At 46.2% G+C, this 27,728-nt stretch overlaps 1 protein-coding gene across 5 annotated transcripts; it reads left to right on the top strand.

The window, feature by feature from the left end:
* On the top strand, positions 1-27,247 carry SCN3B (sodium voltage-gated channel beta subunit 3). 5 transcript variants are annotated; one of them, XM_070803577.1, is made up of 6 exons: positions 1-122; positions 1,309-1,488; positions 9,975-10,138; positions 13,292-13,517; positions 19,651-19,789; positions 22,908-27,247. In XM_070803577.1, exons 2-6 carry the CDS (start codon positions 1,434-1,436, stop codon positions 22,969-22,971), a joined length of 648 nt encoding a protein of 215 aa, XP_070659678.1. In that variant the 5' UTR covers positions 1-122; positions 1,309-1,433; the 3' UTR covers positions 22,972-27,247. The 5 variants fall into 5 exon arrangements, with proteins under 5 accessions (XP_070659678.1, XP_070659679.1, XP_070659677.1 ...); XM_070803578.1 differs by lacking the exon at positions 1-122 and having other exon boundaries at positions 594-1,488; positions 22,908-22,987; positions 23,516-27,247; XM_070803576.1 differs by lacking the exon at positions 1-122 and adding an exon at positions 595-1,005 and having other exon boundaries at positions 1,313-1,488.
* The last annotated feature ends 481 nt before the right edge of the window (positions 27,248-27,728 follow it).

The raw sequence follows: 27,728 nt of genomic DNA, 5'->3' as shown, positions 1-27,728 counted from the left end.
TCTGCTTTTAAACTGGGGAGGGGGGAGTGATTAGAGCGAGAGGGAGTTGCCCCACCCCCAACAGCACTGTTGAACCGATATCTGGATCACCTCACTGGGTGAGGAGGCGAACATGGGAACAGGTGCGCCTCACTCTTACCCCATTTCTAAGCAGCGATTATTTTGCTGGGTTAAGTGTGTCCGGAACCAACTGATCAAGGCTAGACAAAGAACACACCGGGAGAGAAGGAGGGGATGGGGTCGCGAGAGAGAAGCCAGGGGCCATGTACATTTCAGATGACGTCACTGATCATTGCCTGCGAGAGATTTGGCCCTCCTCTTCCCGGAGCTAGAGGCTAGCACGTCTGTGCAGGAAGCCGGAGTGGGGTTGCCTGGCGGGTGTGAATGGGTGGGAGGAGGCGTGCCCCTGCTGGGGAGACATGTGGAGATGTGAAAGGGAAACCTGGAGACAGCCGGCGAGCAGAGAAATCGCGGGGGCTGAGGTGTTTGCGCAGCTCCGAGCTCCGCCCCCGCGCTCGGCAGCCGTGATCTGCCCTGGGAGGGGCACGCCTGTTTGGGGGTGGGGAGTGTTGCACGAGGGGGTGGGTCCGTGGTGGCAGTGAGGGTGGAGAGCCGCCTGCGCATGTCAAGGCTGACTGAGCACACACGGTCTAGGGGGCCTTGGAGAAGGGCAGCTGGTCACCTGCCACCCAGGGTCGGGGCCCTTGCACGATCTTGTGGGCGAGCTCCCGGGAAGGGGTCCATCCCCCTTCCCTGCCGCCCCACCTCTGAGATCGCCGGCCAAACAGAAGGTTCCACCTTCTTCCTGGCCGCTCCGGATCTCCCCGGGGAGCCTCGGCGGGTGTGGACGGTACCGAGGTGGAAAGAATTTTGTAGCTCAGACGGCAGCTCCGTGTTGGTTTCGGGTATATGGGCACGCCCAGTTGGAGAAGCCGCCAGGGCGGATGAAGCCGGCGCTCCCGGGTCTGGGTGGATCCTGGTTGGAGCGTATCTGTTCGTAAGGAGGTGAGAGGTGGATTAACATGGACCCCTTCGACAGCCCAGCCGCCTAGAGCCTGCCGGCTGCTCGGTTCCGAGCCAAGCTTTCCGCGACGCGCAAACAGGAGACTGGAAGTTCCGGGGTGGGCGGGGAAGGCGCTGTCCGTGGTGCTGATCCGGATCCCAGCAACGGGCTCTGGGGAGAGCGCCCCGAGCTGCCGATCCGCTCTTTTGAACTGGGGCGGCCCGCTAGGGTGGCTTGGAGCTGAAACCCTCGCTTGGCTCCAAAACCCCGAAGAGCTTCCCCAGTCACCTTGGCCTTTATTTCAGTCAGAAAGTCGCCTCCTTGGACCAGTTCGTCCCAGAGGGTTTCCTCGAAAGTCTCTGAAAGGGAGCGGTTGTTGACCCAGGGAATCTCTGTTTAGCCCCGAAAGCCACCCGCTGAAAAAAAAAAGATGCCTGCCTTCAACAGATTGTTTCCTCTGGCTTCCCTTCTGCTCAGCCTGTGGGGTAAGTACCAGCATCCTGCCATGCGAGATGCAGATAACAGTAATAATGTTAATAATAATAACACATTGATATCGTTGGTGACAACAAGGAGCCCTGGTTGGCTTCCCTCTGTACATGTCTGCCAGACATGGGATCCAGAAGGATTCCGTGAGAGCTAGGATTTTGAGATTGTCAAAAGGCCTCCCTATTCCTCTGATGCTTTATTCCCGAACCTCCCTTGGTGGTTTTCCCACCCTTCCTCCCGTTTCCTGCTAATTACAAAGTATTTTTTTCCCCTTTCCTGTTGCTGAAAGAGAATGCTGTCACGTTCATTATTAATATATATATATATATATATATATATATATATATATATTGGTTGCAGTTGCATTTCATTTCTCAATGAGTTCTTCAAATTAATTTTTATACGTTAAAAAATCTGGATGTGTGCATTTTGGGAGTGAAAATACTTTAGTTGTTGATCCTACTGTTTAATTTTAATAAAATTGGCTTCAGCCATTTGCAGTAATATATTAGATGAATAGGCACCTGGGAATTGCATCTTTTTTCTTTTTCATGAACATGGGGAACTAAGGTGCTTTGGTGTTTGGGGAGCTGGATTTTTTTGCCTTCAAAGATAAATAGGTTCTTGTTTATCTATTATGAAGCAGTGAGGTGACCTTCTCTCGCCAAATAAGGGATTCCTATACTTGGAACAGTAAAGCTGAGCAGAGTGGTCTTAGAGATGGGCTTGAAGTGGGATGCCTGCTGTGTATGGCAGAAGTTAATGAATCTACATGATAATGTCTGGATGTTCGACTGAGAGAATGCTTAACTGTATTGATGTATATCCCTCAGCGTCTGAATGTGTGTGCTAGTTTGTGTTGGAGCATGTTAGCATGGGCATCTGAATGGATTGATGAGGATGTAGTAGTGTGTGTGTGTGTGTGTGTGTATGTGTGTGCCTGTAGTTGTGTGTAGTTGTGTAGTTATGGGCATTCAGTCTTGGTCAAATATACGTGCTCTCCAGTTGATATCCTTGCCATCATCTTAGCTACCTTCCTCCATGCTAAAAATCAATAGCCAGGATAATTAGATGTGAGCATGCCCACCTACCTTACTGAAACTAGGTATGTGGGATTATGCTCTATGATTGGCATGGAACTCATTCTGCTAGTGCAGTGGCAGATATGCTGATGGGAATTGCCTCTTTACCTTATTATCTCTTTATTAAGCCTCCAGGACTAACTCTGGCTGCCAGTGTTATCTGGATTTTGCATGTGACCAGAAGCAGAGCCAAGCTTCCTGTTGAACAAAATGCTTGATGAGACAGGCTGTGAAGGACAAAGAGGGAGAGTAAGGCCAGTCCCAAGGGCAGACTCATCGCCATCCATTCCCAGTAGAGTAGACCAGATCTGAACATGAAGCAGACATAATAGGTTGCCAATGATCTCACCTGTCTTGAAGACTAAAGGCTGAGATTTCCTCAGGGGAGGTGAAGACTAGGGACATGAGGCTTAGGAGAGGTTCTTCGGGCTGCGTAAGAAAGAACATGAGTAAAGCAATGACAGGTGAAGTTGTAGAGGAACTTGGGTGATATTCTACAAAGCCTTTCTTCCCAAACCCTAATTTAAGTTTTTAATGTCTGGATTCTAGTGGAGGGGAGAGTATGCTATAGTCTAGGACGTTTTGACTAGGACTTACAAAGCCTGGATCAGAGTCTTAGCTCTGCCACTAGCTTTTCATGTCATAACTTGAGAATATTTGGTTCCTCATATATGTGTATTTGGAAATATGTAAGTCTGGAAGTTGGGGCAGATATCTAACATCCTTTTTAGCTGCACAGTTGAATGGTAGGGAAATAACTTACAGAATATTGCTAAAATGCCAAAGTGCCCATCTTCCTCTCCACCCCTCAATCCCCCTGCCAAAAAAAAAAAAAATCTGCGGAGGAAGTATATGTGTTACACCTATCCTTGTCCATCCTCAGCTTCTGAACATGGTTCACCAAGTTAAGAAGCTACATAAGGCCATTCTCACACCAGTCAGAATGGCCATCAAAAAATAATCTACAAACAACAAATGCTGGAGAGAATATGGAGAAAAGAGAACCCTCTTGCACTGTTGGTGGGAATGTAGATTGGTACAGCCACTATGGAGAACAGTATGTGTGTGTGTTAGTCACTCAGTTGTATCTGACTCTTTGCAACCCCATGGACTGTAGCCCGCCAGGCTCCTCTGTCCATGGGATTTTCCAGGCAAGAATACTGGAGTGGGTTGCCATTTCCTTCTCCAAGAACAGTATGGAGATTCCTTAAAAAACTAGGAATAAAACTACCATATGATCCAATAATCCCTCTAGTGGGCATATACCCTGGGAAAACTGTACTTGAAAAAGAAGGATGTACCCCAGTGCTCATAGCAGTGCTGTTTCCAATAGCTAGGACATGGAAGCAACCTAAATGTACATCGACAGATGAATGGGTAAAGGAGATATGGTACATATATACAGTGGAATATTACTCAGCCATAAAAAGAACACATTTGAGTCAGTTCCAGTGAAGTGGATGAACCTTGAATCTTGAACAGAGTGAAATAAGTCAGAAAGAGAAAAACAAATATCGTATATTAATGCATATATATGGAATCTAGAAAAAATGGCATTGATGAACCTATTTTCAGGGAAGGAATGGAGACTCAGATATAGAGAAAGGACTTGTGGACACAGTAGGGGAAGGAGAGGGTGAGACTAATGGAGAAAGTAGCATCAACCTATATACATTGCCATGTGTAAAATAGATAGCTGGTGAGAAGTTACTATGTAGCACAGGGAACCTAATCTGGCAGTCTGTGATGACCTGGAAGGATGGGATGGGGGAAGGGAGTGAGGCTAGGGAAGGAGGGCATGTATGTATAATTATGGCTGATTTGCATTGTTGTACGGCAGGAACCAAAACAACATTGTAAAGCAATTTCCCCCCAATTAAAAATAAATTAAAAAAAATAAATTAATTTTAAAAAGGCACACACACCTAAAAAGAGAAAGAGATAGTTCAGGAAACTTTGCCATTAAATGTTAGAGAGAAGGCCTCACTTCACAAATGCGATCTCATTGTATTTGCATGTAATTCCAGTATTGGAAAACACTTAGCTTAGATGCATTCACCCTTCCCAAACTGATTGGTCACATGATGCAAATGTGAATGGAATTTTTCCATTCTTTTATTTTCTGCATGAATTCGGCAAAATTCCACATTTCCTTCATTAAAGTAAATAGTAGTAATAATAATAAATCCACACTTGCCTAGTGCTTCACAGTTTACAAAGCAGTTTTCAAATGAAGATTTGGTCCCCATAGCAATCCAGTGGTGTTAGTCAGGGAAAGTAGTGTCGTTTCCAGTTTAGAGATAAGAAAATAAGTGCAGGGAAGGAGAAAGGACTTGTAGAGAACTCTTATCTCGTGAGTTTGGTCTTCTAGTGCTTGTTGTAGCTCTTATGGTCACACCTGCTGCTCTCTGTACAGGATTGCAAGGTGGGCATCTGTCCTTTCATTTCTCTTTGGAGCCACCCTTCCACTCCTCTCCCAAGCCTAGGGCCTTACTCATCACCTCCTAGTATCTTCTCAGCTCTTCCTCTCCAGGTCTACTCTCCCAGATGTCTGTTGTGCTGGGGAATGTTTTCCTCTTTCCCCCCAGCAACCCATTTTGCATCCCATTCTCTCAAGGCTTTGCTAAGTGACTGGCTAGATCTGATAGACCAAGTCATTTCAGGGTGTTCATATCTACAAATAATGTCATTTATTACCTCTTTCTGGAAAGTTTTACTTTCTAATCAAAGCCTTTATTTTCTTAATACAAAGGAAAGCAGTGTAGAGCAAAGTCAAGAGGGGCAATATAACCAGATAACCAAAGAAGAGAAAGATTAGAGGAGTTGGTTACATATACATTACTATCCACTGCTTAATATAGATAGATTAATGCTATTCCTTAGTTAAATATAATCATAACCAATCTATTCTTCCTTCTCATGTTTCCACATTATTACTATGGAAACAGAAGAGGAGACCAAAGGTCAAATGATTTGGCCAAGATTATTCCAGGAGTTTCTTATTTATAGTCAGCAGGGTGGGTTGAATGTCTACCATACATACAGTCTTTTCTAGAATCTAGAGGATTTCATGAAAAGAGAGGAAGTAGTATACTGGAGACTCACAGGATGGAAAAATAGACTTTACCTCTGGATGGAAGGAGTTGTTGTTCAGTCAGTAAGTTGTGTCCAACTCTAACCACATAAACTGCAGCACGCCAGACTTCCTTGTCCTTCACTATCTCCCAGAATGTGCATTGAGTCAATAATGCCATCCAACCATCTCATCCTCTGTCACCCTCTTCCCCTCTTGCCCTCAATCTTTCCCAGCATCAGGGTCTTTTCCAAGAAGCAAGTCATATTGCAAAGGGAAAGCAAATAAGGATGAGTGGATTTTGTGGCCATTTTTCAATGTCTTATCTGGGACCTCATGAATTTAATTGACCTCATGAGCAGGGTTCTTTCTTAGGACTTCAGACTGGACTTTGGCAAAGAGAAGGTGGTCAGTGGGGCTTACTCTCTGATGATTGCATTACTCAGGGGCATCTCATAACAAAGAGAGGCTTCTATACCCTGCTGACCATCCTGACTACATATATTCTGCTTTCCCCCCTTTTACTCTAAATGAACCAACTGTGTTTATAGTTAAGGCCAACTCATCCTCATGTTCACTGGAGTACATCACCTCACACCTATTCAAGGATGTTAGTCCAGCACATGACATTTGCAAGCCCAGCAGCTCTATTGCTATCTTCATCCAAGCAGAATCACTGAACCATCTCTCAGTCTGATCCATGTACCAGCCTTTTAAGTGTTCTGTTTGCGTCCACCCTGTGCTTCCTCACCTCTTCAGTTTATTCTCAACAGAGCAGTCAGATCATGTCATGCTGTTCTTCCACTCAGAACCCTGCAGTGCTCCCGTGTCATTCAAAGCAGAAGCCAAAGTCCTAGTCATGGTCTACAAGGGCAGCCATGATCCGGTCCTGGTTTATTTCTTCTACCTTGTCTCCTTCTATTCTCACTTTGTTCCCTGTACTTTATTATTATTTTTAAAAATATCTTGGGACTTCCCTGGTGGTATGGTGGATAGGAATCCACCTGCCCCCATTGCGGGTAACACAAGTTCGATCCCTGGTCTGGGAGGATCCCACGTGCCTCAGAGCAACTAGGCCCATGGACCACAACTACTGAGCCCAGCCTGTGCTTCACAAGAAGAGAAACCACCGCAATGAGAAGCCCAAACACCACAACGAAGAGTAGACCCTGCTCACCACAGCTAGGGAAAGACCACACACAGCAACGAAGACCCAGCACAACCCCCAAAAAATCTTATTTATTTTTGGCTGTATCCAGTCTTAGTTGCAGCACAAACCTGAGGCATGTGGGATGTTAGTTGTCGGACCAGGGATTGAACCTGTATTCCTGGCACTGGAAAGCAGATTCTTAATCACTAGCCCCCAGGGAAGTTCCTGTTCCCTGTGGTTTATTGTGCTCTTTGCTTCTGCCAGCACACTCCCATCCTAGGACTCTCGAGTTGCTTTCTCCTCCGTACGCTTTCACATAGATAATTCATATAGCTTGTTCCCTCCTTTCTTTCATTTGGTGCCTGCTCCGTGTCATCTTCTCAGTGAGGCTGTCTCTAATGATCCTTTGTACAGAACATGTTTGTAGAAATCATCCCATAGAGTTTTCATGACAAATTTATTCAATATTATTTCCAGCATTTTGTTGATGAATAAACTGAGTCTCATAGAGATTAAACCGTCTATCAAACTGGGATTTCCATAGCAGTCTAGTGGTCAGGACTTGGTGCTTTCACTGTGGTCCATCTCTGGTTGGGGAACTAAGATCCCACAAGCCACTCGGTGCAGCCAAAAAAGCAAAAACAGTCCACCAAACCCAAGCCTTCAGTTGCCCAGTGCCATCTTCCTCCTGCCTGTATAAGTGTAACTGTACATTACTTGGAACATTTTCCTATTTTGCTCTGAAGTCATCTTCATTGAACTAATTCATCTTTACCACATCTCATTAAATATACATGTGCCTCAAGACTCCCTGCTACATGGGGTTTTCAATGCATAGTCTCTACACCTCTATCCACTCACAAACTTTTGCATAGACCATGCTTTCTTAAAAAAAAGAAAAACAGAAGAAAACAGGCCTATCCTCAAGACTTCAAATGTATCACATTTTGAAAATGTTTCTGATCAGTTCTCTCTGGATAAGGACCCTCCCCCCGTTAAAGTGATGAGCCATATGCAGAAATGTGTGAAATGAATTTGAAATGAGATGAATTTAAGCAAATTCCAGGAGATAGTGAAGGACAGGGGAGCCTGGAGTGCTGCAGTCCATGGGGTTGCAGTCAGACACGACTGAGCAACTGAGCAACAACAAATATGCAAAAGCAGGGGAGCCTCTTGCAGGCTGCCCACTAGAGCAGTCCCAGCTTGCTCAGAGTTTTAAAACCAAACCAATGAAATTTATTTTATCTCAATATGCTAAACTGTATCATAGTGCCTCTAGTTTTAAACACTATGTCTAAAAATTTAATTTGTTCCCTTCTAAGTCCAATATTTCATTTTTCACTCTTAATTAGTTGGTCAATCTCATTTTAAGCTCTGAATACAGCTTTCCTCTGCTTTTAGGAAGAACTAAGACAGACTGAAGGAAAGACTGGCCACTCATAGTGGACCAAGTTTTTAAATGACAGTGCGTATTGTTTCATTTTTAGGGGCTCTGTTTTTATCATGAATGAGAAGGTGGCCTCAGGAGGGGTTAGAAGTCCTAATATAAGAATCCCAGATGCTCCTCTCAATTTTGAACCTTCTGTATAAGAAGGTTCTTACGAAAAAATTTTTTGCATTTGTTAACAGCTTCAGCACCAAAAAAAAAAAAATGTTTTTAATTGAGCAAGCCTTACTTTCATGTAGCTTTTGGAGCTGGTCAGAATCTATTTTCTCTTCCACAGAAATCTATTTTCTCTTCCTTCAAATATTTGAAGACAGATGTGTCAATGTCCAAGCTAAGCAGCCCCGGCCACCCCGCTTTGTTCTTACCAGACTTTGCTCCAGACCCTCTCCATCTTGCCTTCCCCTACAAACTTCCTTTTGTACACTGTGACACCGGAACTGATCCTCATAGTCCAGATTTGTTCTGAGCAGCACAGAGGAAATGTTCCTTCTCTGTTCTACAGCTACATCTGTTAACACAGCCCACATTTGCACTTGCTTTGTTGGCAGCCACATCCCACTTTTGATTCATTCTGAATTTTCAGTCTGATGTACTTACCCTCTTTAATGAGTCACAAGTTTCTAGGGGGCAGGAACTATAAGTCCAGACCTCCGAGTGGCATGCAAGGTGCCCTCCGATCTGACACCCCTCCCAATGTTTTTCATTTCTACCACTCTGCATTTATTTTTCTATTTTGTTTTGTATGTTTTTTGATATAGAAATAACTTACATTTTAAAATTCTCTCCCTTTAAGAAATTTGAACATGTTTCTTACTACTCTCCTCTAATTTTATGCATGTCTTTTTTCATGTAATTCTTTTCTATATTTTTGTGTGTGGTGTGAGATTTTGTTGTTGTTTGCTTTTTTATTGGAGTGTAATTGCTTTACAATGTCGTGTTAGTTTCCCCCTCCCGATTCTTAACTGTGTCTCTCCTCTTCTGCATGAAGCATCGCCCCAGTCCCATGGTCAGCTCACGTTGTCCTTCTTGCTGCTCTGTCCTCCACTATGCCTCAGAATTACCTACATCTCCCATAAAACACAGATATGCTTACATCTCTCCATGGCTTTGAAACATATGCCCCCCTCCTTGTGCAGTACATATAGAGGTCCCCACAACATGGGTCCGATCTCCCTTTCTGGCCTCAAGTCTCACCATCCTTGTCTTCCTCTCTCCCCAGCTCAGCCAGGAATAACTGCCCCTCCTCTGGGAACAGAGCACATTACTAGTATGTCAGTCACCGCGGTCTGGTTTCATGACACTTAGGAGTGTGCGTTCCCTGCTAGACTATAAACGCCTTTGGGGCGTGGTGAGTGTTTTGTGCAACTTTGAATCTCAGCATCAGGCCTGTCACAGGGTAGATTTCAGTGGATGCTGGTTCAGTGAAGGGGTGCATGCAGTCAATGGGTGGATGCAGAGGTACCCTGTTTGCACCTAGATGCTGAGTCTTTGAGGGCAGGGTCAGATATGTGCTGCTCGCAGCTCACTGTTTCCCGTGAGCCTCTCAGTCAACGCCAGCTCATCCCTGCCGGTCGGGAGAGTGGGTACTTGGGGAGATACTTACACGTGCATGCTATTTTCCCGTGTGTCTCATGGTTCTTCCTTCTCTGTCTCTCCTCCCTCCCTTCTTGCTCTCCCTTCCCTCTGCCCAACACCTCCTGGCCCCTCCCTGTCTCCTGGCCTCTCTCTAGTCGGCGTCTGCTTCCCCGTGTGTGTGGAAGTGCCCTCGGAGACCGAGGCGGTTCAGGGCAACCCCATGAAGCTGCGCTGCATCTCCTGCATGAAGAGGGAGGAGGTGGAGGCCACCACGGTGGTGGAATGGTTCTACAGGCCCGAGGGCGGTAAAGATTTCCTTGTATGTCTGACTGCTGACTCTGGTCTTTGCTTTGCTGGCCTCTGCCATTTTGCACCTGGCTCCCGACAGTCTGGGGGAACGACGATCTGACAAACACTGGCTCCTTCTCTCCAAAGAGAGACAGCTCCTCTGCAGATAACTGACAGCTTCAGTGTAGCCCAGCCTCTGCGAAAGGGAGGGCGCCCGGCCAGCTCCGAGCACTCCTGGTTATAAACAGAATAAGGGGGGGAAGACATAAATAGTATTTAGAGCCCACTGTGCGTCAGTCACCCCACTAGGCAGGTGTTTTCATTTAATCTCTGCACCATCCTACTGGATGGATTAAATTAGGAGAAAAACTGAAGGACTTCCCTGGTGGTCTAGTGGTTAAGAATCCACCTGCCAGTCCCTGGCCTGGGAAAACCCCACATGCTGCGGGGCAACTCAGCCCGTGTCCCACCATCTACTGAAGCCCCCGAGCCCTAGAGCCTGTGCTCTAGAACAAGAGAAGCCACTGCAGTGAGAAGCCTGTGCTCCGCACAGAAGAGAAGCCCCCACGTGATGGAACTAGAGAAAGCCCCTGTGCAGCAACGAAGACCCAGCACAGCCAAAAACAATACGTTTATTTTAAAAATTAAAATAACGCTGTGTTATTAAATGGAATGACATGGGTTTAACCCATTTAAGTCTCACCGTCTCTTCATCTCACCCCTGAAGTAAGAATGTCGGGGTGACCAAAGCTGATGGTCAACTAGTACATGTACATCAGTGGGTAAAGTGTTTGGGCCATCCTGTAGTGGTTACTTGTGCTAAACCTCCCTAGTGGCTTCACCACCATCCTTCCCACGAGGAACCTCTGACCTCCTTGTGGTCTGGGAACTGAGGGATCAGCCATGACCAATGTTAGTCTGATTGGTTGGTGCCAGTGCCAAAATGGTAGTTATATAATCTGAGTACCAACTTGGGGATGACAGTTATTCACACTTTCATTCTCTCTGGGGCCAGGCTGCGTGGGATTGGTTCTTGACTCCATAGCTTATTAACTTGTGTCCTTGGACAAATTGCTTAACTGCTCTGTACCTCACTTTCCTCATCTCTAAAATGGGGATATAAACTATAGCTACTTCATAGACTTGTTACCAGGACTCTTGAGCTATAATTTTTATTTATTTCATTTTTGGCTGTATCATGTGGCATGTGGGATCTTAATTCCCTGAAAGTGAAAGTTGCTCTATTGTGTCCAACTCTGTAACCCCATGGACTATACAGTCCATTGAATTCTCCAGGCTAGATTACTAGAGTGGGTAGCTTTTCCCTTCTGCAGGGGATCTTCCCAACCCAGGGATTGAGCCCAGATCTCCTGCATTGCAGGTAGATTCTTTATCAGCTGAGCCACAAGGGAAGCCCCTTAATTCCCTGACCAGAGGTCAAAATCATGCCCAGTGCAGTGAAAGCGCTGAGTCTTAACTACTGAACCACCAAGGAAGTCCCATGAGCTATAATTTTTAACATGTTTAAAATAGTTCTGATATAGGAAACACTATATAAGTGTTTGATTAAGAACACACACAAGCACACACACACATGTGCGTGCTCAGTCCAACTCTTTGGGATCCTATGTACTGTAGCCCGACAGGCTCCCCCATCCATGGGATTCTCCAGGCAAGAATCCTGGAGTGGGCTGTCATTTCCGCCTCCAGGGATCTTTCCAATCCAGGGATTGAACCCACGTCTCATGTGTCTCCTGCATTGGCTGGTGGATTCTTACTGCTGAGCCACCCAGAAAGCCCAATACACATGCACACATATACCCAAAAGGGGCAACTAATCGAAGTTTAGTTAGTAAAGAGAGCTTAGATATGAAACAGGTTGTCTGAGAGCAGATACAAAGCCCTTTTTACTGTACTGCCTCATCTTCCTGGAGGCAAGTTTTTTCTCCACAAAGACCTAATGGAGACAACATTAGGATGAAATTGAATTTTGCTTGCTTTTGTCTCTAGCTCTCCTAAAGCTGGGCTCATTTCTAATTCTAGGCTGGACATGTCATTCTGAAGTGGCTTTGCTCCAATCAGGTGCCAGGCCTGGGACAGTAGCCTTTCCAGTCCCCAGCTCAGGGCTGACCTTGACCAAGGCTAGTGTCCAGGACCTAGTATTGCAGGAGCCTGGACATCTTAATGAGGTGGAGAGGTCCCCATGAAGCCTCAGGCCTGGTTATATGCCAGCCACCTGCTCTGCTTCCAGGCCTGCCCAAAGTAAAAAGATGGCTCAGATGGAGGAAAAGAAGCTTTAACAGTTGTGCTGGAAATACAGAGTAATGGTAATAGAAATTTTTGCGAAGATGCAAACATTCCATATTCATGCTGTCCAACTCAGTAGCCACCAGGTACAGGTGTCACTGAACATTTGACACGGGGCTGGTGCAACTGAAAAAACAGAATTTTACATTTTATTTAATTCCTAGTAATTTGAATTTTAATGTAAGTAGCCACGTGTGGCCAATAGAGATTAGATGAACTGCACAGCTGTAGAGGGGAAAAAAATAGGTATGTCAGAAGGTGGAAGTGTCAGAGAAAAGAAACATAGCGATCAGCTCTAACTCCACCCAGAGTGGAAGAGCTGATGCACGCACATCACTGGCATCTCTCTGCTCATCTGGGCCACTCAAGCAGCCTGGGTCCCCTTCTTGTGGCCTGGCCACGACTGCCCATGTCCCCTCAGTGGTGATCAACTCTAAGAGTCACATTTGGAGGCTGGAGCTCTCAGATCCTTCATGACAAATGAAGCTGCCTCTCTGCCTCCATCTCTCGCTGGCGGCCCCCACGGCACAGCTTTCTCTCTTGTTCTTTTTTTCCATATCCTTCCAGTCCTTCCTTTCTCTCAGCCTCTGGTATGTGACACTCATCTTCCTCTGTTCTCTTTCTTTCCACCCCCTTTTCCTGCCTACCCCATCCTTCCACGTCCACGTGCCCTGACCCCCCTGTGCCTTTGCCCGCCCTGCCTTGGCTCTCTTCCCTGCCCCGCTCTGAGCCTCCACCCCACTCCCACATTTTGGGAGCTGCTGGTAACATCACCCCCTCCCCCCTGTCCATGCACCATCTAGTCCTCTTCTCTGCCCTGTCCTCACCCTCCCCTGTCTTCTCTCATGGCCTTCCCCCACCGTTTCTCCACGTACAGATCTACGAGTATCGGAACGGCCACCAGGAGGTGGAGAGCCCCTTCCAGGGGCGCCTGCAGTGGAACGGGAGCAAAGACTTGCAGGACGTGTCCATCACTGTGCTCAACGTCACCCTGAACGATTCCGGCCTCTACACCTGCAACGTCTCCCGGGAGTTTGAGTTCGAGGCACATCGCCCCTTCGTGAAGACCACCCGGCTGATCCCCCTCCGTGTTACCGAGGAGGGTAAGGCTGGGGCCCAGGCTCTCTCAGGGGAGGGAAGACAGTGGGTCTCCACACAAATGAGCCCCTTGAAGAATGCAAACTCCCATGTATTTGGAGTGGTGAGACCTAAAAGTGCCACCGCTGGCTTGTCTTCCTGGAGTGGCCAGCTTCCGGCAAGCTGCCTGAGAGCTTGCCTCTCTCTGTGCCTTTCCTCAAAGCAGAAAGGCTTGGGATGATAACGCAGGAATCTTTACCTGGTCCGTGGCCTTGCACCTTCAGAGAAAAAGGACAGCCTTTGCGAAGCCTGAAACTGCCAAGTCAGCTCCGTCTTCTCTGGCCTGTGTTGAATCTCTGATTCCATGGGCTCAGAGAAATCTCCTGCGGTTCCCTAGAGGTCATCTACCTTCCTGTCTGTGATCCATACGGACCTCTAAACTGGTGGTGCTCACACTTCAGCCAGCCTCAGATTTCCCTGCAAGACTTCTTAAACCCAACCTTTCTGATTCCATACACAGAGCCTGAGAATTTATGTGACTAATAAATTGTCAGGAGGTACTGATGCTGCCGGGGACCACGCTTTGAGAACCAGTGCTCCAGACCAAAGTCTGACAGTCTTTGTCATCTGTCTCCCTCCACAGTAATCATATGAGCAGCCCCTCCTCCGTTCATGGCGTCTCTCCTTACATAACTTCATGCTCAGCTGGGAGAAGGGGAAAGATGTTTAGCTCTCTAGTCTTTACATTTTTTCAGATTTCCCCCAGGTGGTTTCTTGTTAGGCTTGGAAGTCCTTTCATCATTCGAACTCAAATGTTTGTTGTGATTAAGTCCAGAATCGTGAAGGTGAACTTAGAACTGTTTTTGTTCTGCTTTTAATAGACTCGTGTTTGGGGCACCATGGCTCCTCACTCACCCCTTGCAAATTTTCCTTCAGGTGTCAGAAAAGTGGTATATGCATTTCCCTCTCTGTTTTCTCACCCAGGCAAAATGATGATGCCATTGTACCTAGCTTCTCCTAGACCGTCCATTTCCAGCACGTTCTCAGCACTTTGGCTGCCCCAAGATGCAGGACGGTGAACACAGACAAAAGCTGTGAGGCAGGAGAGGTGGGAGAGGTCACATTAAAGCCAGGCTCTTCCTATAAAAGGATGCCAGGAATCCTGACTTCCAGGCCACAAACGTATCATGTTATGGTGATAAAGTTCATGACGCAAGAGAGTGAACAGCAAGAGAGAGCCATGTCATGATTTAGTCATGATTTAGACTAGACTAAAACGGAAGGTAGGTCAATCCTGATGGTGCACAGGGATGCTCAGGGCACTTGGCTCAGACTTGGTGAACCACTTGCCCTCTGCAAGCCCATCTCTTCTGTGTGCATGGAAGGGCTTGGGCTGAGACCTCCCTAAGGGATCCTCTTCTGTTTACACACTTGTGCTCCCTGGGGGAAGGGAGCCTGGCGCCCTCTGCTGTTCACCATCGGGACTGTCGGCTGGTGACTGCCAGACGCTTGGAGGCTGCCTCTGTCTCTACCTCCTGCTCTCAAAGGTTTTGCCTCCAGAGTGGTGCAGCCAGTGGAAAGTGTGGCGAAGTGGAGCCTGTCCGCCTGCCAGGCACCAGAGCCATCTTTGAGTAGGAACAGAGGGAGAGTAAATTTGTTTTCAGAGCCACCGAGCCCCTCAGGCTCTCTTAGGACTGGAAGGAAGCTTGGCTCTCTTTCAATCTAGGGGTTCTAACCAAAGAACAAGCATTGAAATCCCCCAGGGGGCTTTCCTTCGGTGTGAGTGGCTCTGCACCATTCCTGCGGTGTGAGTTCAGCTGGTCGGGGTGCCGTCTGGCGTATGTGAGTTGGAATGACTCCCCTGGTGATTGGAGGGTGCAGCTCTGGTCCCCCATCCTGTGGCTGGGGGACAGAGCTCTGAAGAGGAGGGCTTGCCCACACATGAAGCACCTTAGCGCCAGAAGCAGGACTGTAGTCCAGGTCTTTGCCTCTATTTGCTCTATTTCCACTACGTATTTTCCCCACAGCACCATCCCACTCTCTGCCCCTTTGCTTTCTTCCCCAACCCCTGCAACCTCTTGGCAGCCCCCTCCAGCCCACCCCCAGATATTCACTGCTCTCATGCTGTCCCCCCTCCACCATGACACATCCCCATGTCTGCTCCACCCCCGTGGTCCCAGACCCTCTCCCTTCTCTCTGCTCAAGCTGGACCAGCTCTAAGACAGAAAATTTTTTCTTCCCCTAAAGGCTAATGAAGGTACTAAGGACAGCTTCCTACAGTACAACTGCTGGCTACTGCATTCAAAAAAATTATTTTTTTTTACACAGACTCAGAGGCCGCACAAAATGTGGGACCTTAGTTTCCTGACCAGGATCCAAACCTGTGTCCTTTGCCTTAGAAGGCAGATTCTTCACCACTGGACCACCAGGGAAGGCCCTGATTTCTGCACTTAAACAGAGATAGGGGACTTCCCTGGTGGTCCTGTCGTGAAGAATCTGCTTGCCAATGCAGGGGACACAGGTTCCACCCTTGGACTGCGAAGATGTCGTATGCCGAGGAGCAACTAAGCCTGTGCACCAACAACTACCGAGCCCACGCTCTAGAACCCTTGAGCCGCAACTACTGAGGCCGAGTGCTTCAACTCTTGGAGCCTGTGCACCCTAGAGCCCATGCTATGCAAGAGAAACCACCACAACAAGAAGCCTGTGCAATGCAACCGAAGAGTAGCCCTCAGTTCAGTTCAGTTCAGTTGCTCAGTCATGTCTGACTCTTTGAGACCCCATGGACTGCAGCACACCAGGCTTCCCTGTCCATCACCAACTCCCAGAGCTTACTCATACTCATGTCCATCGAGTCAGTGATGCCATCCAACCATCTCATCCTCTGTTGTCCCCTTCTCCTCCCGCCTTCAATCTTTCCCAGCATCAGGGTCTTTTCTAATGAGTCAGTTCTTTGCATCAGGTGGCCAGAGTGTTGGAGTTTCAGCTTCAGCATCAGTCCTTCCAATGAATATTCAGGACTGATTTTCTTTAGGACTGACTGGTTTGATCTTGCACTCCAAGGGACTCTCAAGAGTCTTCTCCAATACCACAGTTCAAAAGCATCAATTCTTCAGCGCTCAGCTTTCTTTATAGTCCAATTCTCACATCCATACATGACCACTGGAAAAACCATAGCTTTGACTAGACAGACCTTTGTTGGCAAAGTAATGTCTCTGGTTTTTAATATGCTGTCTAGGTTGGTCATAACTTTTCTTCCAAGGAGCAAGCATCTTTTAATTTCATGGCTGCAGTCACCATCTGTAGTGATTTTGGGGACCCCCAAAACAAAGTCTCTCACTGCTTCCATTGTTTCCCCATCTATTTGCCATGAAGCGATGGGACCAGATGCCATGATCTTAGTTTTCTGAATGTTGAGTTTTAAGCCAACTTTTTCACTCTCCTCTTTCACTTTCATCAAGAGTAGCCCTCGCTTGCCACAACTAGAGAAAGCCCATTTGCAGCAAGGAAGACCCAGCACAACCAAGAAAGAGAGAGAGAGAGAGAGATCGTGTGCTTTAAGTTGAGCACATTGCAAATCAGGCTGTAGCCAGCCCGTGAGAGGACATTTAATATGTATGGCATTCTCCTGTGCCTCCAGCTCCAGTTAGAAAATCTGGGTGTTCCTGTAACACTTGGACTGCTTCTCTGAGCTGAAGGTCATGGCTGTGGCTATGCTGTGCTTTTAATGAGCTAAGCCTTGGGGATGACTTGGGTCCTATGAATAACCAAGGACTGTGAATTTAATTTGCTGCCAAAAGGTAGCAAAGGGAAATCTGAGTGCAGCCTTCCTTCCCACTAGGAAGGAATACATATCAGGACATTTGGCATGTATCATATTTTATTTATTTTTTAATTAAAATAATTTTTTGGCTGTGGCTCACAATTGCGGGATCTTAGTTCCCTGATCAGGGATTGAATGCCAGGCTATGGCATTGAAAAGGCTGAGCCCTAACCATTGGACAACCAGGGAATCCCCGATCATGTTTTAATTGTCATTTTTTGGGTTAGGAAACATGGAAGATCAAGATTTACTTATATTCTTTCATTCAACAGATACTTATTGAATAATTCAAGTATTCCAGGATTAGACAACAGGATGATCATTCAGAAATAAATATATTCTTAAAAAGCACCCAGTCAGTACAGAAGAGTGATAAAGACATCACAAAACAACTTGGGAAGTGTTATAATGGATGGAAAAGTGCCTGGAGAAGGACATGAGTGATAATTCTGCATGAGAAGTTGAGGAAGGCTTAAGAGGTGGGGGCTTCTGTGGAGCCTAGAGGAATCTGTGGGAGATTGAAAAACAGGAGACAATGTTGGCACAGAGGTAGCAGTGGGGTGTGAGATACAATCTAGGAAGAGGAAGAAGAAATGTTCACAGATTCCAGAAGACCACAGTGTGTATGAGTAGAGAGGTTTTTCTGGCCAAGAGAATGGAAGTGAGGCAAGGAAGGCTTCACAGTGAGTGGCCTTGAGAGCCCGTTGAGCGTTAATCGAGTCAGATCTCTGTCCTGAGAGAGATGTAGAACACTGAAGACTTCTCAGCAGGGATACAGCAGAATCAGATCCGTGTTCTGAGGACTTCTGTGGTGGTCCAGTGGCTAAGACTCCATACTTCCAATGCAGGGGGTCCAGGGTCTGATCCCTAGTCAGGGAACAAGATCCCACATGCTGTAATGAAGACTGAAGAGCTCACGTGTTGCAACTAAGACCCATCTGCTGCTGCTGCTGCTGCTAAGTCGCTTCAGTCGTGTCCAACTCTGTGCGACCCTAGAGACGGCAGCCCGCCAGGCTCCCCCGTCCCTGGGATTCCCCAGGCAAGAACACTGGAGTGGGTTGCCATTTCCTTCTCCAATGCATGAAAGTGAAAAGTGAAAGTGAAGTCGCTCAGTCGTGTTCAACTCCTAGCGACCCCATGGACTGCAGCCCACCAGGCTCCTCTGTCAGTGGGATTTTCCAGGCAAGAGTAGTGGAGTGGGGTGCCATTGCCTTCTCCGAGCACAGCCATGTAAATAAATAAACATTAAAAAAAAACTGTGTTCCAGAAGTAGAACTCTGGGGACAGCCTGGTTAATACACAGAATTCTCAAATCCTCATTTCTGTTTGGGTTTGGGATGACCTGAAAGGAAGCTGAGCTGGGGCCGTCCTTGTTTCTAATCCAAACTTGCAGAGAGCATGCCCAGGAGACTGGGTGGGTTGATGGCACTGGCCTTGTCCCTGTTTTCTGATACCCTGTGTCTCAGGACATGATGCTCTGCCATCTGAAGTTCAGAGGACAGAGTCTGTAGACCTAGGACATGTGCCTCACACCTGTGCAGACTTTTACATGTTATTTTTTAAAATTTTATGTATTTCCTTATTTTTGGCTGTGCTGGGTCTTTGTTGCTGTGGGCTTTTCTCTAGTCGTGGCGAGCGGGGGCTGCTCTCTAGTCGCAGCGCACAGGCTTCTCTTTGCAGTGGCTTTTCTTGCTGTGGAGCACAGGCTTTAGGTACGTGGGCTTCAGTAGCTGTGGCACACGGGCTCAGTAGTTGCAGCTCCCGGGCTCTAGAGCACAGGCTCAATACTTCTGCAACAGGGGTTTAGTTGCTCCGAGGCATGTGGGATCTTCCTGGACCGGGGATCGAACCCATGTCTCCTGCATTGGCAGGTGTATTCTTTATCACTGAGCCACTAGGGAAACCCTTACATCTTACAGATATTCTTAAATACATTAGATGATGTATGGTGTGAATTCTTATCCTTACTTTACAAATTGAGAAGCTGAGGCTTAAATCAAGGAAATGACTATTCACACAGCAAGAAGTAGGAAAATGGGGACTCAGCTGTGCGGTGTATCTCACCCGGCTCCAGGATTCCTTCCACTGCTCTACGACTTCTTCCCCAAGCCACCCTTCTCCCCCATGTCTCCCTCCAGAGCATCTGAAGAAAGTTAGTGAGAAAGCTGACAGACACAAGAGCTGGAGGATATTAAAGCTCTTTGATAACTTCTCAAGTTCCTTTAGACCATTGCTTATTTAAGACACCTAAAAATAGGCCTCATACATCTCAAAGCTCAGTGACGGCTCTGGGTTTGTTGGACTGCGCATTCTGAGTCTCATTCTCTCCCTTGCAGCTGGAGAGGACTTCACCTCTGTGGTCTCAGAAATCATGATGTACATCCTCCTGGTCTTCCTCACTCTGTGGCTGCTCATTGAGATGATATATTGCTACAGGAAGGTCTCGAAGGCTGAAGAGGCGGCCCAAGAAAATGCGTAAGTCCAAAGATGCCAAAATAGGGATAGCCTGCACCTTCAGAGCGCTTGCTCTCATGGGTAAGGTGGTGAGCGATTTACACAGTCCTCCACTTTCCCTCACAACAACCTTTAAGGTAGGCAGCAGGCATATACCCATTTTACAGATGTGAAAGTTGAGCCCGAGACCCTTTGCCCCAGACCATTATAAGAAGCAAAGCAAAGTTTGACTTCATGCCTTTCATTCTTAGCCATCAGGTAAGGCCATCAGTTGGCACCACAATCCCATAAAACTGCATTTTATGACCATTTTCTAGATGCTGAAGCAGCTCACAGAGCCTAAGTGGTTTGCTGAGGCTGCACCTCAGCATGAGGTAGAGAGGAGAGGCTGGAATTTGAACTGAAGCGTGTCTAATGTCCATGCTCTTCCCATCACATTCAGCTGTTTGCTGTAAACCACAGAGCTCATCAGGCTACCTGGGCCCTGCCCTTTATTAGCTAAGGAACTCCAAACATGTTCTTCCCTCTGGAGCTTGGCAGTGACTGAATATCCAGAGAAGGGCTCTACTGCTTCAGTGTTCAGAGGGTGCCCTGGCCATTTTCACCAAGGCTCCAGTATATGGAACAAATGATGGGATCTGAGGGGCCACGTTGGCCTGTTATTTGGAGAGAGGAAAGACGGAAAATAACCTTCACAGATGTACATAGCTGAGGTGATAATCAAAATCTAGGCTACTGTCACCTGGAAATGCTTGATAAGATAAAGTACCATTTTTCATGATATCTGTCATCTCGGGAAAGTAAAAAATTACAATTGACCAAGATATAAAGATGGAAAGAAATGATATGCTGGGGAGGCTGTCAGTCCTGGTGACCTAGGCGATCAGATTTTAGTGCTAGAGCATAGTAAGTGGCCACACCTGGACAGGAAGCCCCACACTTGGACAGGAAGTGGCCACCCTTGGACAGGAGGTGCCCACAGTTGGGCTGGCATAAGAAACAGAGTTGGAACTGAGGTCACCAGAAGAGCTAGGATCCTCAGAGGGTTACAACTCGTGCAAAGTATTGATCACAAAATAATCAGTGCACCAGCCCAGCAAAAGCCAAGGAAACATATCTACTTGGCCTGCCTCCAAGTGCAATCATAAAAGATTCTTGAGAATTGATAACCACGAACCTGCTCTCACAGTGTTTGGGATTTAAATTTATACTGCCCGCATGATCCAGGAGCCTGTAAGCTGAGAAAGTCAATAAAAAAAATTAGTCCCCAGACAGTGATAACTGTGTAAAAACAAATGAAAAACTATCCTGAAGGGACCCACTTTCCGTTGAGGCTTAATAGTGCTCTTCCGATAAAGCACTGCTGAATCTGATTTTACAATCTGATCCAAAACTATAAGACACAGCAGGAAACAATTCAGCAGGAGCAAGAGAAATAACAAATGGCAGGATTAAATCCCAGGAACTTCAGACACAAGAAGGGTCTGGTAAAATACAGAACATAAGTTTGTTTGAAAGAATGAAAACAATAAGAGGAGGAACCGAAGCATAAGATTAGAATCAGTTGCTAAGAGAAAGGAACAAGCAGTTCTCTCCCAGATTAATCTGCACGTGCAGTAAAATTCCAATCACAGTACCCATGGGATTGTTCAAGGACCTCAATAAGCTGATCTTAAAAGTCATACAGAGGCCCAAAGGCTAAAACTAGCTTTAAGCCAGAGGATGGCCAGTGGTAAATATTTTAGGCTTTGCACGCTACAGAGGGGCTCTTCACCTACTGCTCTTTCATTTGTTTGTGTGCAACCCTTTAAACAGGTAACAACCATTATTAGCTCGTGGGATATAGTTTGCCTATTTCAAAGAGAAAGTTTTGGGGAAGGATAGGACTCTTCCTATCAGATACAAAGGTTACTTATAGAGCTGGACTGACATAGACATACAACGGGGGCAAACAGAAAAGGCAGAGAGCCCCCAAAAGGTTAATGCCTATATAATAATAATAAAACCCCACTGGAACTTCCTTGGTAGTCCAGTGGCTAAGACGCCAGGCTCCCAACGCAGGGGGCCTGGGTTCTATCCTTAGTCAGGGGACTAGATCCTACATGCCACAAATAAGACATGGTGCAGCCAAATAAATAAATTAAATAAATAAACAAATAAAATAAATATTTTTTTTAAAAACTGAAGGAAGAATGAACTGTCCAGTAAATGGTATAAGGACAATTCTTTATCCACATAGAAAATAAAACAGACTCAACAAAAATAAGTTGTGAGAGGATTTAAGACAAGATAAAATGTAAAACTATAAAATTCTATTAGGGAATGCAAGTGCATGCATGCTATGTTGCTTCAGTCATGTCTGGCTCTTTGTGACCCCATGGACTATAGCCTGCCAGACTCCTCTGTCTGGGATTTTCCAGGCAAGTGCAGTGGGTTGCCAAGCCCTCCTCCAGTGGTCTTCCCCACCCAAGGATCAAGCTTACATCTCTTATGCCTTCTGCATTGGCAGGTGGGTTCTTTACCACTAGTGCCACCTGGGGAGCCCATGGGGATATAAGAAAATATCTTTATTACCTTAGAAAACAGAATTTCTTAAAATACAAAAGACAAATCAGAGAGGGGAAAGAATGATAACTTTTATTACACTATAAGTAAAGACAGTCAACAGACTGGGAGAAGATATTTTTAGGACATGAAACCATCAAGAAAAAAGATAAATATCTCAGAAGAGAACCTGGGAAAGCAAATGAACAGTCATATCACAGAAGTACACACCCACATTGCTTATATGCTTATGAAAAAGATGCTCAATATCACCAATAGTAAGCAAAATGAAAACATTTTGTTTCCCATCCATCAGTTTGGCTGGTTTAATCTAACAGTATTAAGTCTTGAGAACAATGTGGATAAATGAGAAGACTCGTGCATTGCTTATGGAAGGAAAAAAACCAAAACTCTTGATTCTAGTCTGCTGAAAGGGCCATTCTTCTTTTCTCTTGGGTAACACGGCCAGGAGGAGATGCAGAGACCTCCTGTTCAAGAGGCATCCTTGTTCCTAGGCCCTCGCTCCTTCCCTTTTCCTGTTTCCTCTTCTGAATACAAAATGCACTGATTTTCTTCCCTGTCTCTCCTCCAACAGGTCTGACTACCTGGCCATCCCATCGGAGAACAAAGAGAACTCTGCAGTCCCAGTGGAGGAATAGAAGGGGTCAACTTGAGGTGATGTACAGGGAAAGGAGGGGCAGGTAGATAAGGAGGCAGGTGTACAGGTGGCCTTGTTACGCACAAACCAAGGTGACTTGAGATTTGGTCCCTTAGATTTCTACTCTACATAGAGTCCCCATCCTTAGGGTCCATCTTAAAGTTGATGCCCAAGTCATAAAGCTCTGTGCAAGGTTCAAGTCCTTCAAAAGGTGAATTGCTTTGGCCTGAGTGTTGGGGGCAACTTGAATTCCTTACACACAGTGACAGAAAGTAATCCCCCTTCTCCCTCCTATGTAAGGGTCGTGGATTAGGTCAGTCTTTGGCTGGGATAGACTGGGTTGGCAATCCTCAGTGAGCTGTTTTACCACTGGTAGGTGGCCGGAACACCGAAGGGCTGGCTGTCCCAGGTCCAGTGATATCAACTGCATCAGGAGGGTGCCCTAGGGACCACATCACTTCCCTTCGTGCGTCCATCCTTTCAGTTCATTCTTCATACATCCACTCACCTCTGAACTTTCACCTCTGCCTTGCTAACTCCACCAGACCTCTACACACCTCAAGACTTTGCCAGAACTGAGGAGCCAACATTTCTACATGACTCAATCTCAGCCTGCCCTCACTTTCAAGCAAGTGGCTCTCATGCCAACTGGACCCCTCCTCTGTGCTCCATTCAACTTAGAACATGTGCTGGAGGTGGACACGTGCATCGGCTCCCTCTGGCTAGAGCCGGCTTACTCTCCCATTGCTGCGAGTGGATGTCTTCTTGGAAGGAAGCGGGAGTGATGGATTTGGGTTAAAGCAAGAGTGTCATGAAGTGAGATTTCTTGAAGGAGACTTGGGAAGTCATACAAGTGTGTTCATGACCCTCCTGGGGGATAACATGTGTGTATCTTCCTAGGTAAGCACACCAACTGAGATGGCTGGGTGGTAGTGGGCACTGGGAGTGAAATCTCAATCTTCTTCTCAAAATTTCTGTGGATCAGTATTATCACGCATTTTATAGGAGGCACCCGAGACTCAACTCTAGGAGACCTTAAATGATAAACTGAAGTAGCTATAAGCCCAAGGCACTGCCCACTTTACGCTTCCCAAGATGGGATAATTTTATGAAGACTTCAAAATTGAATTTGGCCATGGCCTTGTCTCTTTCATAAGCACAGAAATGGGTGGATTACCTGGCTGAGGTGAAGTCTGATTCAGGTAACTAGAAACTGGCCAGAAAGGCAGTGGACTTGAAGAATTCCTTTAGTGAAAAGATTTGTGAATCTGAGACGTCTTCCAGAAGGACGGTGGATCTGGGAATGGTATAGAACTAAGAAATGTGTTTTTAGTCTGAGACGGATGATGGCAAATGAGTGAGGTGATAGGACTGGGGCTAACCTGGGAATTCATAATGTCCAGGGTGGTTTTTTTTTTTTTCCTAGGTGTTAGGAGAGCAGATGAACACTGCAGAAATCTTAGTCGATATCTCATATTTCACTTTGAATGACTGGTTACGTGTGATGTCCTTCGGCACTCTGTGATGGGAGGGGGAAGGATGCTTTATGGGGGGATGAGAAGATGAAATGACTGGGATCTGATGAACAAGATATCCCCCAGATCAGAGGGAACTTCTGGGGGGAAGATCCTGCTCCCTTGGCCTTGGGTCTCACCTGAGAAACTCAGCTCATCTCTGCCATCCCAGGGAAGAGTACCTGAAATAAGTCCTTGTTCACATATTTGAGTGTTGGATTTTATTGAAGAAAACACGTTCCATAAATTCAAGGCCCTTCTCATTGGTAATTTCCCACATGATCCCTCTGAAATAGGAGACAGAATATAGATTTTCCTTACTTTATAGTGAGGAAAACAGGCCTGGATTACTGTGAGGTTTTCCTAGTCATGTGGCTCGTGCATAGAAGCTCCTTTTGACCATGCATCTAACCTGTGATCTAGAGTGCACGTTTGCCTTTTTTCCTTTTCAAAAGCCCAACTCAGGTATTCCCTGAGTGAATTTTAATGAAGTTGAATGGTACCTCTTTTTTTCTTATTTATCCTCATAAGTAATCTCCTAATTTCTCAACTCTTCTCATCTTTAATACTTTATTAGGTTATATGACTTACCAAGCATTTTAATTTCAGTTATCTTATTTCTCCTCCATAACTAGCTCTGTGAGGTGGGTACTGCAAGTACATTAACAAATGAAGGAATGGGCTGCCTGAGGCTGACAAGCTTTACCAAATCATAAGTTCATACAGGTGGTAATGAACTAGAACCTGGAGAATGAATGAACCTGGAGAACTAGAATCCAGGTCTTCTGAGCTCCCTGCCCAACCCTCTTTCCACGGAGACCACAGCTGCATCCTTTCATCTCTTTACTTCCACCTAATCTTTGCCTCTCCTGCATGTCCTGAGATCTTAAACATCTCTCATCCCTAGTCCCACTCAAGCGCTCCTCTACCACTTGGCTTCTTGAGCCATGCTAGAAACGTGTTTTCACAGGCTATCTCATTTTGCTTTTCCCCTTTTCGTTGGTTTGTACCTCATTATTTCCTCTGAGTTGCAATTAAACTCCTTCCTGGGAGACTTGATCATGACTATATATCCACAAGATACTGTGATCACCAGCCTACTTCAAATCCTCACCCACTTCCTGTTTCACCACATATCCCTACAAAGGACTCAGATAAATGTGCACTGCTCTGGAAGTTTTACCTGGCATGCTGTTCTTATTAAAGGGCTTAGAAATGTTCTCAAGGGCTATCATCACTCTAGGAACCCCATCTGTTGTATTGGTGCTGGATATTTCCCATGACTGATCCTTAATACAGTTCACTCATGGCCAGTTAGGCTTGGTCTGGTTTTCCCTTTCCTTAACAGCCAGTGAACTTCACTGCTCAACTCGGTTGGCCCTGTAAGCACCTTGCCCTAGTGACTTATACCAACAGCTCAGCCTTGCCTCACAGCCCCAGCTCCTGCATGGAAACAACCTTGAAGGTCTGTTCCCATATCAGCCTTTATTTTCAGTCCACTTAAAAGCATTATCCTTCAGTGTCACCGCCCCTCCAAACACGCACACACCCAGACTTCTGATTCTCTGAGTTTCTGGTTTCTCCTTAGAGGCCAAACTAGGAATGTTAGTCAGAATTTTTCAAAGCAGGAATAGGCTGGAAATATATTATCAAGTTAAGAATGGTTAACAGAAGAGATAGCTCCTTTTCTTCCCCCCAAACTACTACATCAAAAAGAAAAACACAACCATCTCAGAATGTGACAAAAATCAGAGAGGAAAGACCACAGAACTATATCTTGGCAGGAAGAAGCAAGGAGCTAGATAACGTTTCAGAATATATCTTGGTTCCCCTTCCCTTGGGGACCTTGGGCTTCCCTGGTAGCTCAGATGGTGAAGAATATGCCTACAATGCAGGAGACCACGGTTCAATCCCTGGGTTGGGAAGATACCCTGGAGAGCAGAATGAGAACCCACTTCAGTATTCTTGCCTAGGGAATTCCTTTGACAGACCACGGGGTCGCAGAGTCAGACATGACTGAACGACTAACACACCCCTTCCCAAGTGGAAATGGAAAAATAAAAAAGCACCGTCTTCGCCCCTCCTTTTGTAAATGAAAAACCCCTAACCCTGCGAATCCTCCTAGTTACTGCAAATGTATCCAGATAGTATAGTACCTGGGGCATCATTATGCCCATGATCCATTCATTGTGCATTTCGCGTCGAGTACCAAGAAAGCCCCTGAGTGTGCCCTGTGCTCTTAGGTTTTTTTTTTTTTTTAAATCATCACTCAGGCCTTTCCTAATCTCTAGAACTCCACCGTGGTAGATGATTCATGTCTAGCTACCCCTCCCTTTCCTTGAGTCTGCGGTAGGACCCAGTAGATGAGCACTTGAAGCAAGTCTGAATTGTAGATCAGATTTAACCCCTATCACAGCCCAGCTAAGCCTCAAAGCTGGTACTATTCTTTTCTTCTCCGCATGGCAAGAGATGAGGCTGACGGGCAGTGTGTGTGACAGGGAGGGAGGAGCTGAAGGATGAGTGCATGTAGGTTTGTGAAGCAGCGTCAAACACCATCAGCAAACTCGTGCAGCCGTGGACCTGACGAAACTTGTTACCACGTTATCAGCTTTGCGTGGCTTTTTCTTGATTTTCCACAGCCCATCTTTCCCCGAACTCTAGAAATGTTCTTCCTGACCACTCAAGATTTCAACAACCTAATGCCTGTTGGTGGTGTTTTTCAGTAAACTCCTTGTTCCTGTCAATAAAGTGTCTCTAAACATGGCTTGCTTCGGTTTTGCTTCACTGTGTCTGCTACACACATTCCGGCTTCTACTTGCTCTCCCAGCCTGCATCAATTCTTGAACTCAAAATCACTGGATACAAGCCCAGAGAATGCAAACTACATTTAATAGTCTAGAATTAAACACATCATCTCCCCATCTCCCTTCCTTCCTTACCTACCCAAATACACAGGAATCCGAGTCTCTGTGTTCTCACCTGAATGACATCACACAAGTCTCCTGCCAGGTGGTGGAGGGGTTCCCAGAAAGGAAGACCTAGTAAAGGAGGGCCCCCCCCTTACCAGGTCATCTAACATAAATAAAGTAAAGCTGTCCGCCAATGTCCATCTTCCTAGAAGGGCCAAGGCCCCCAAAGGGAGAAGTTACACAAGAAACTGTCATTGGTATTCACAGTCTATCATATGCTTCTGTAATAACAACAGTACTGATTAATAATAAAATCAATATAAAATTATCTTAGT

Source organism: Bos indicus, chromosome 15 (assembly GCF_029378745.1).
Source record: "Bos indicus isolate NIAB-ARS_2022 breed Sahiwal x Tharparkar chromosome 15, NIAB-ARS_B.indTharparkar_mat_pri_1.0, whole genome shotgun sequence".
Classification (NCBI taxonomy): Eukaryota; Metazoa; Chordata; class Mammalia; order Artiodactyla; family Bovidae; genus Bos; species Bos indicus.
The sequence above is the reverse complement of the archived record's forward strand: the minus strand, read 5'-3'. Positions and strand labels throughout refer to the sequence as shown.

Excerpts from the sequence above, each read along its gene's own strand:
- SCN3B (XM_070803577.1), top strand. The coding sequence starts at position 1,434 with ATGCCTGCCTTCAACAGATTGTTTCCTCTGGCTTCCCTTCTGCTCAGC. Across the intron at positions 10,139-13,291 it reads AGGGCGGTAAAGATTTCCTT|ATCTACGAGTATCGGAACGG; the intron begins GTATGTCTGACT and ends CTCCACGTACAG. Across the intron at positions 19,790-22,907 it reads GAGGCGGCCCAAGAAAATGC|GTCTGACTACCTGGCCATCC; the intron begins GTAAGTCCAAAG and ends CTCCTCCAACAG.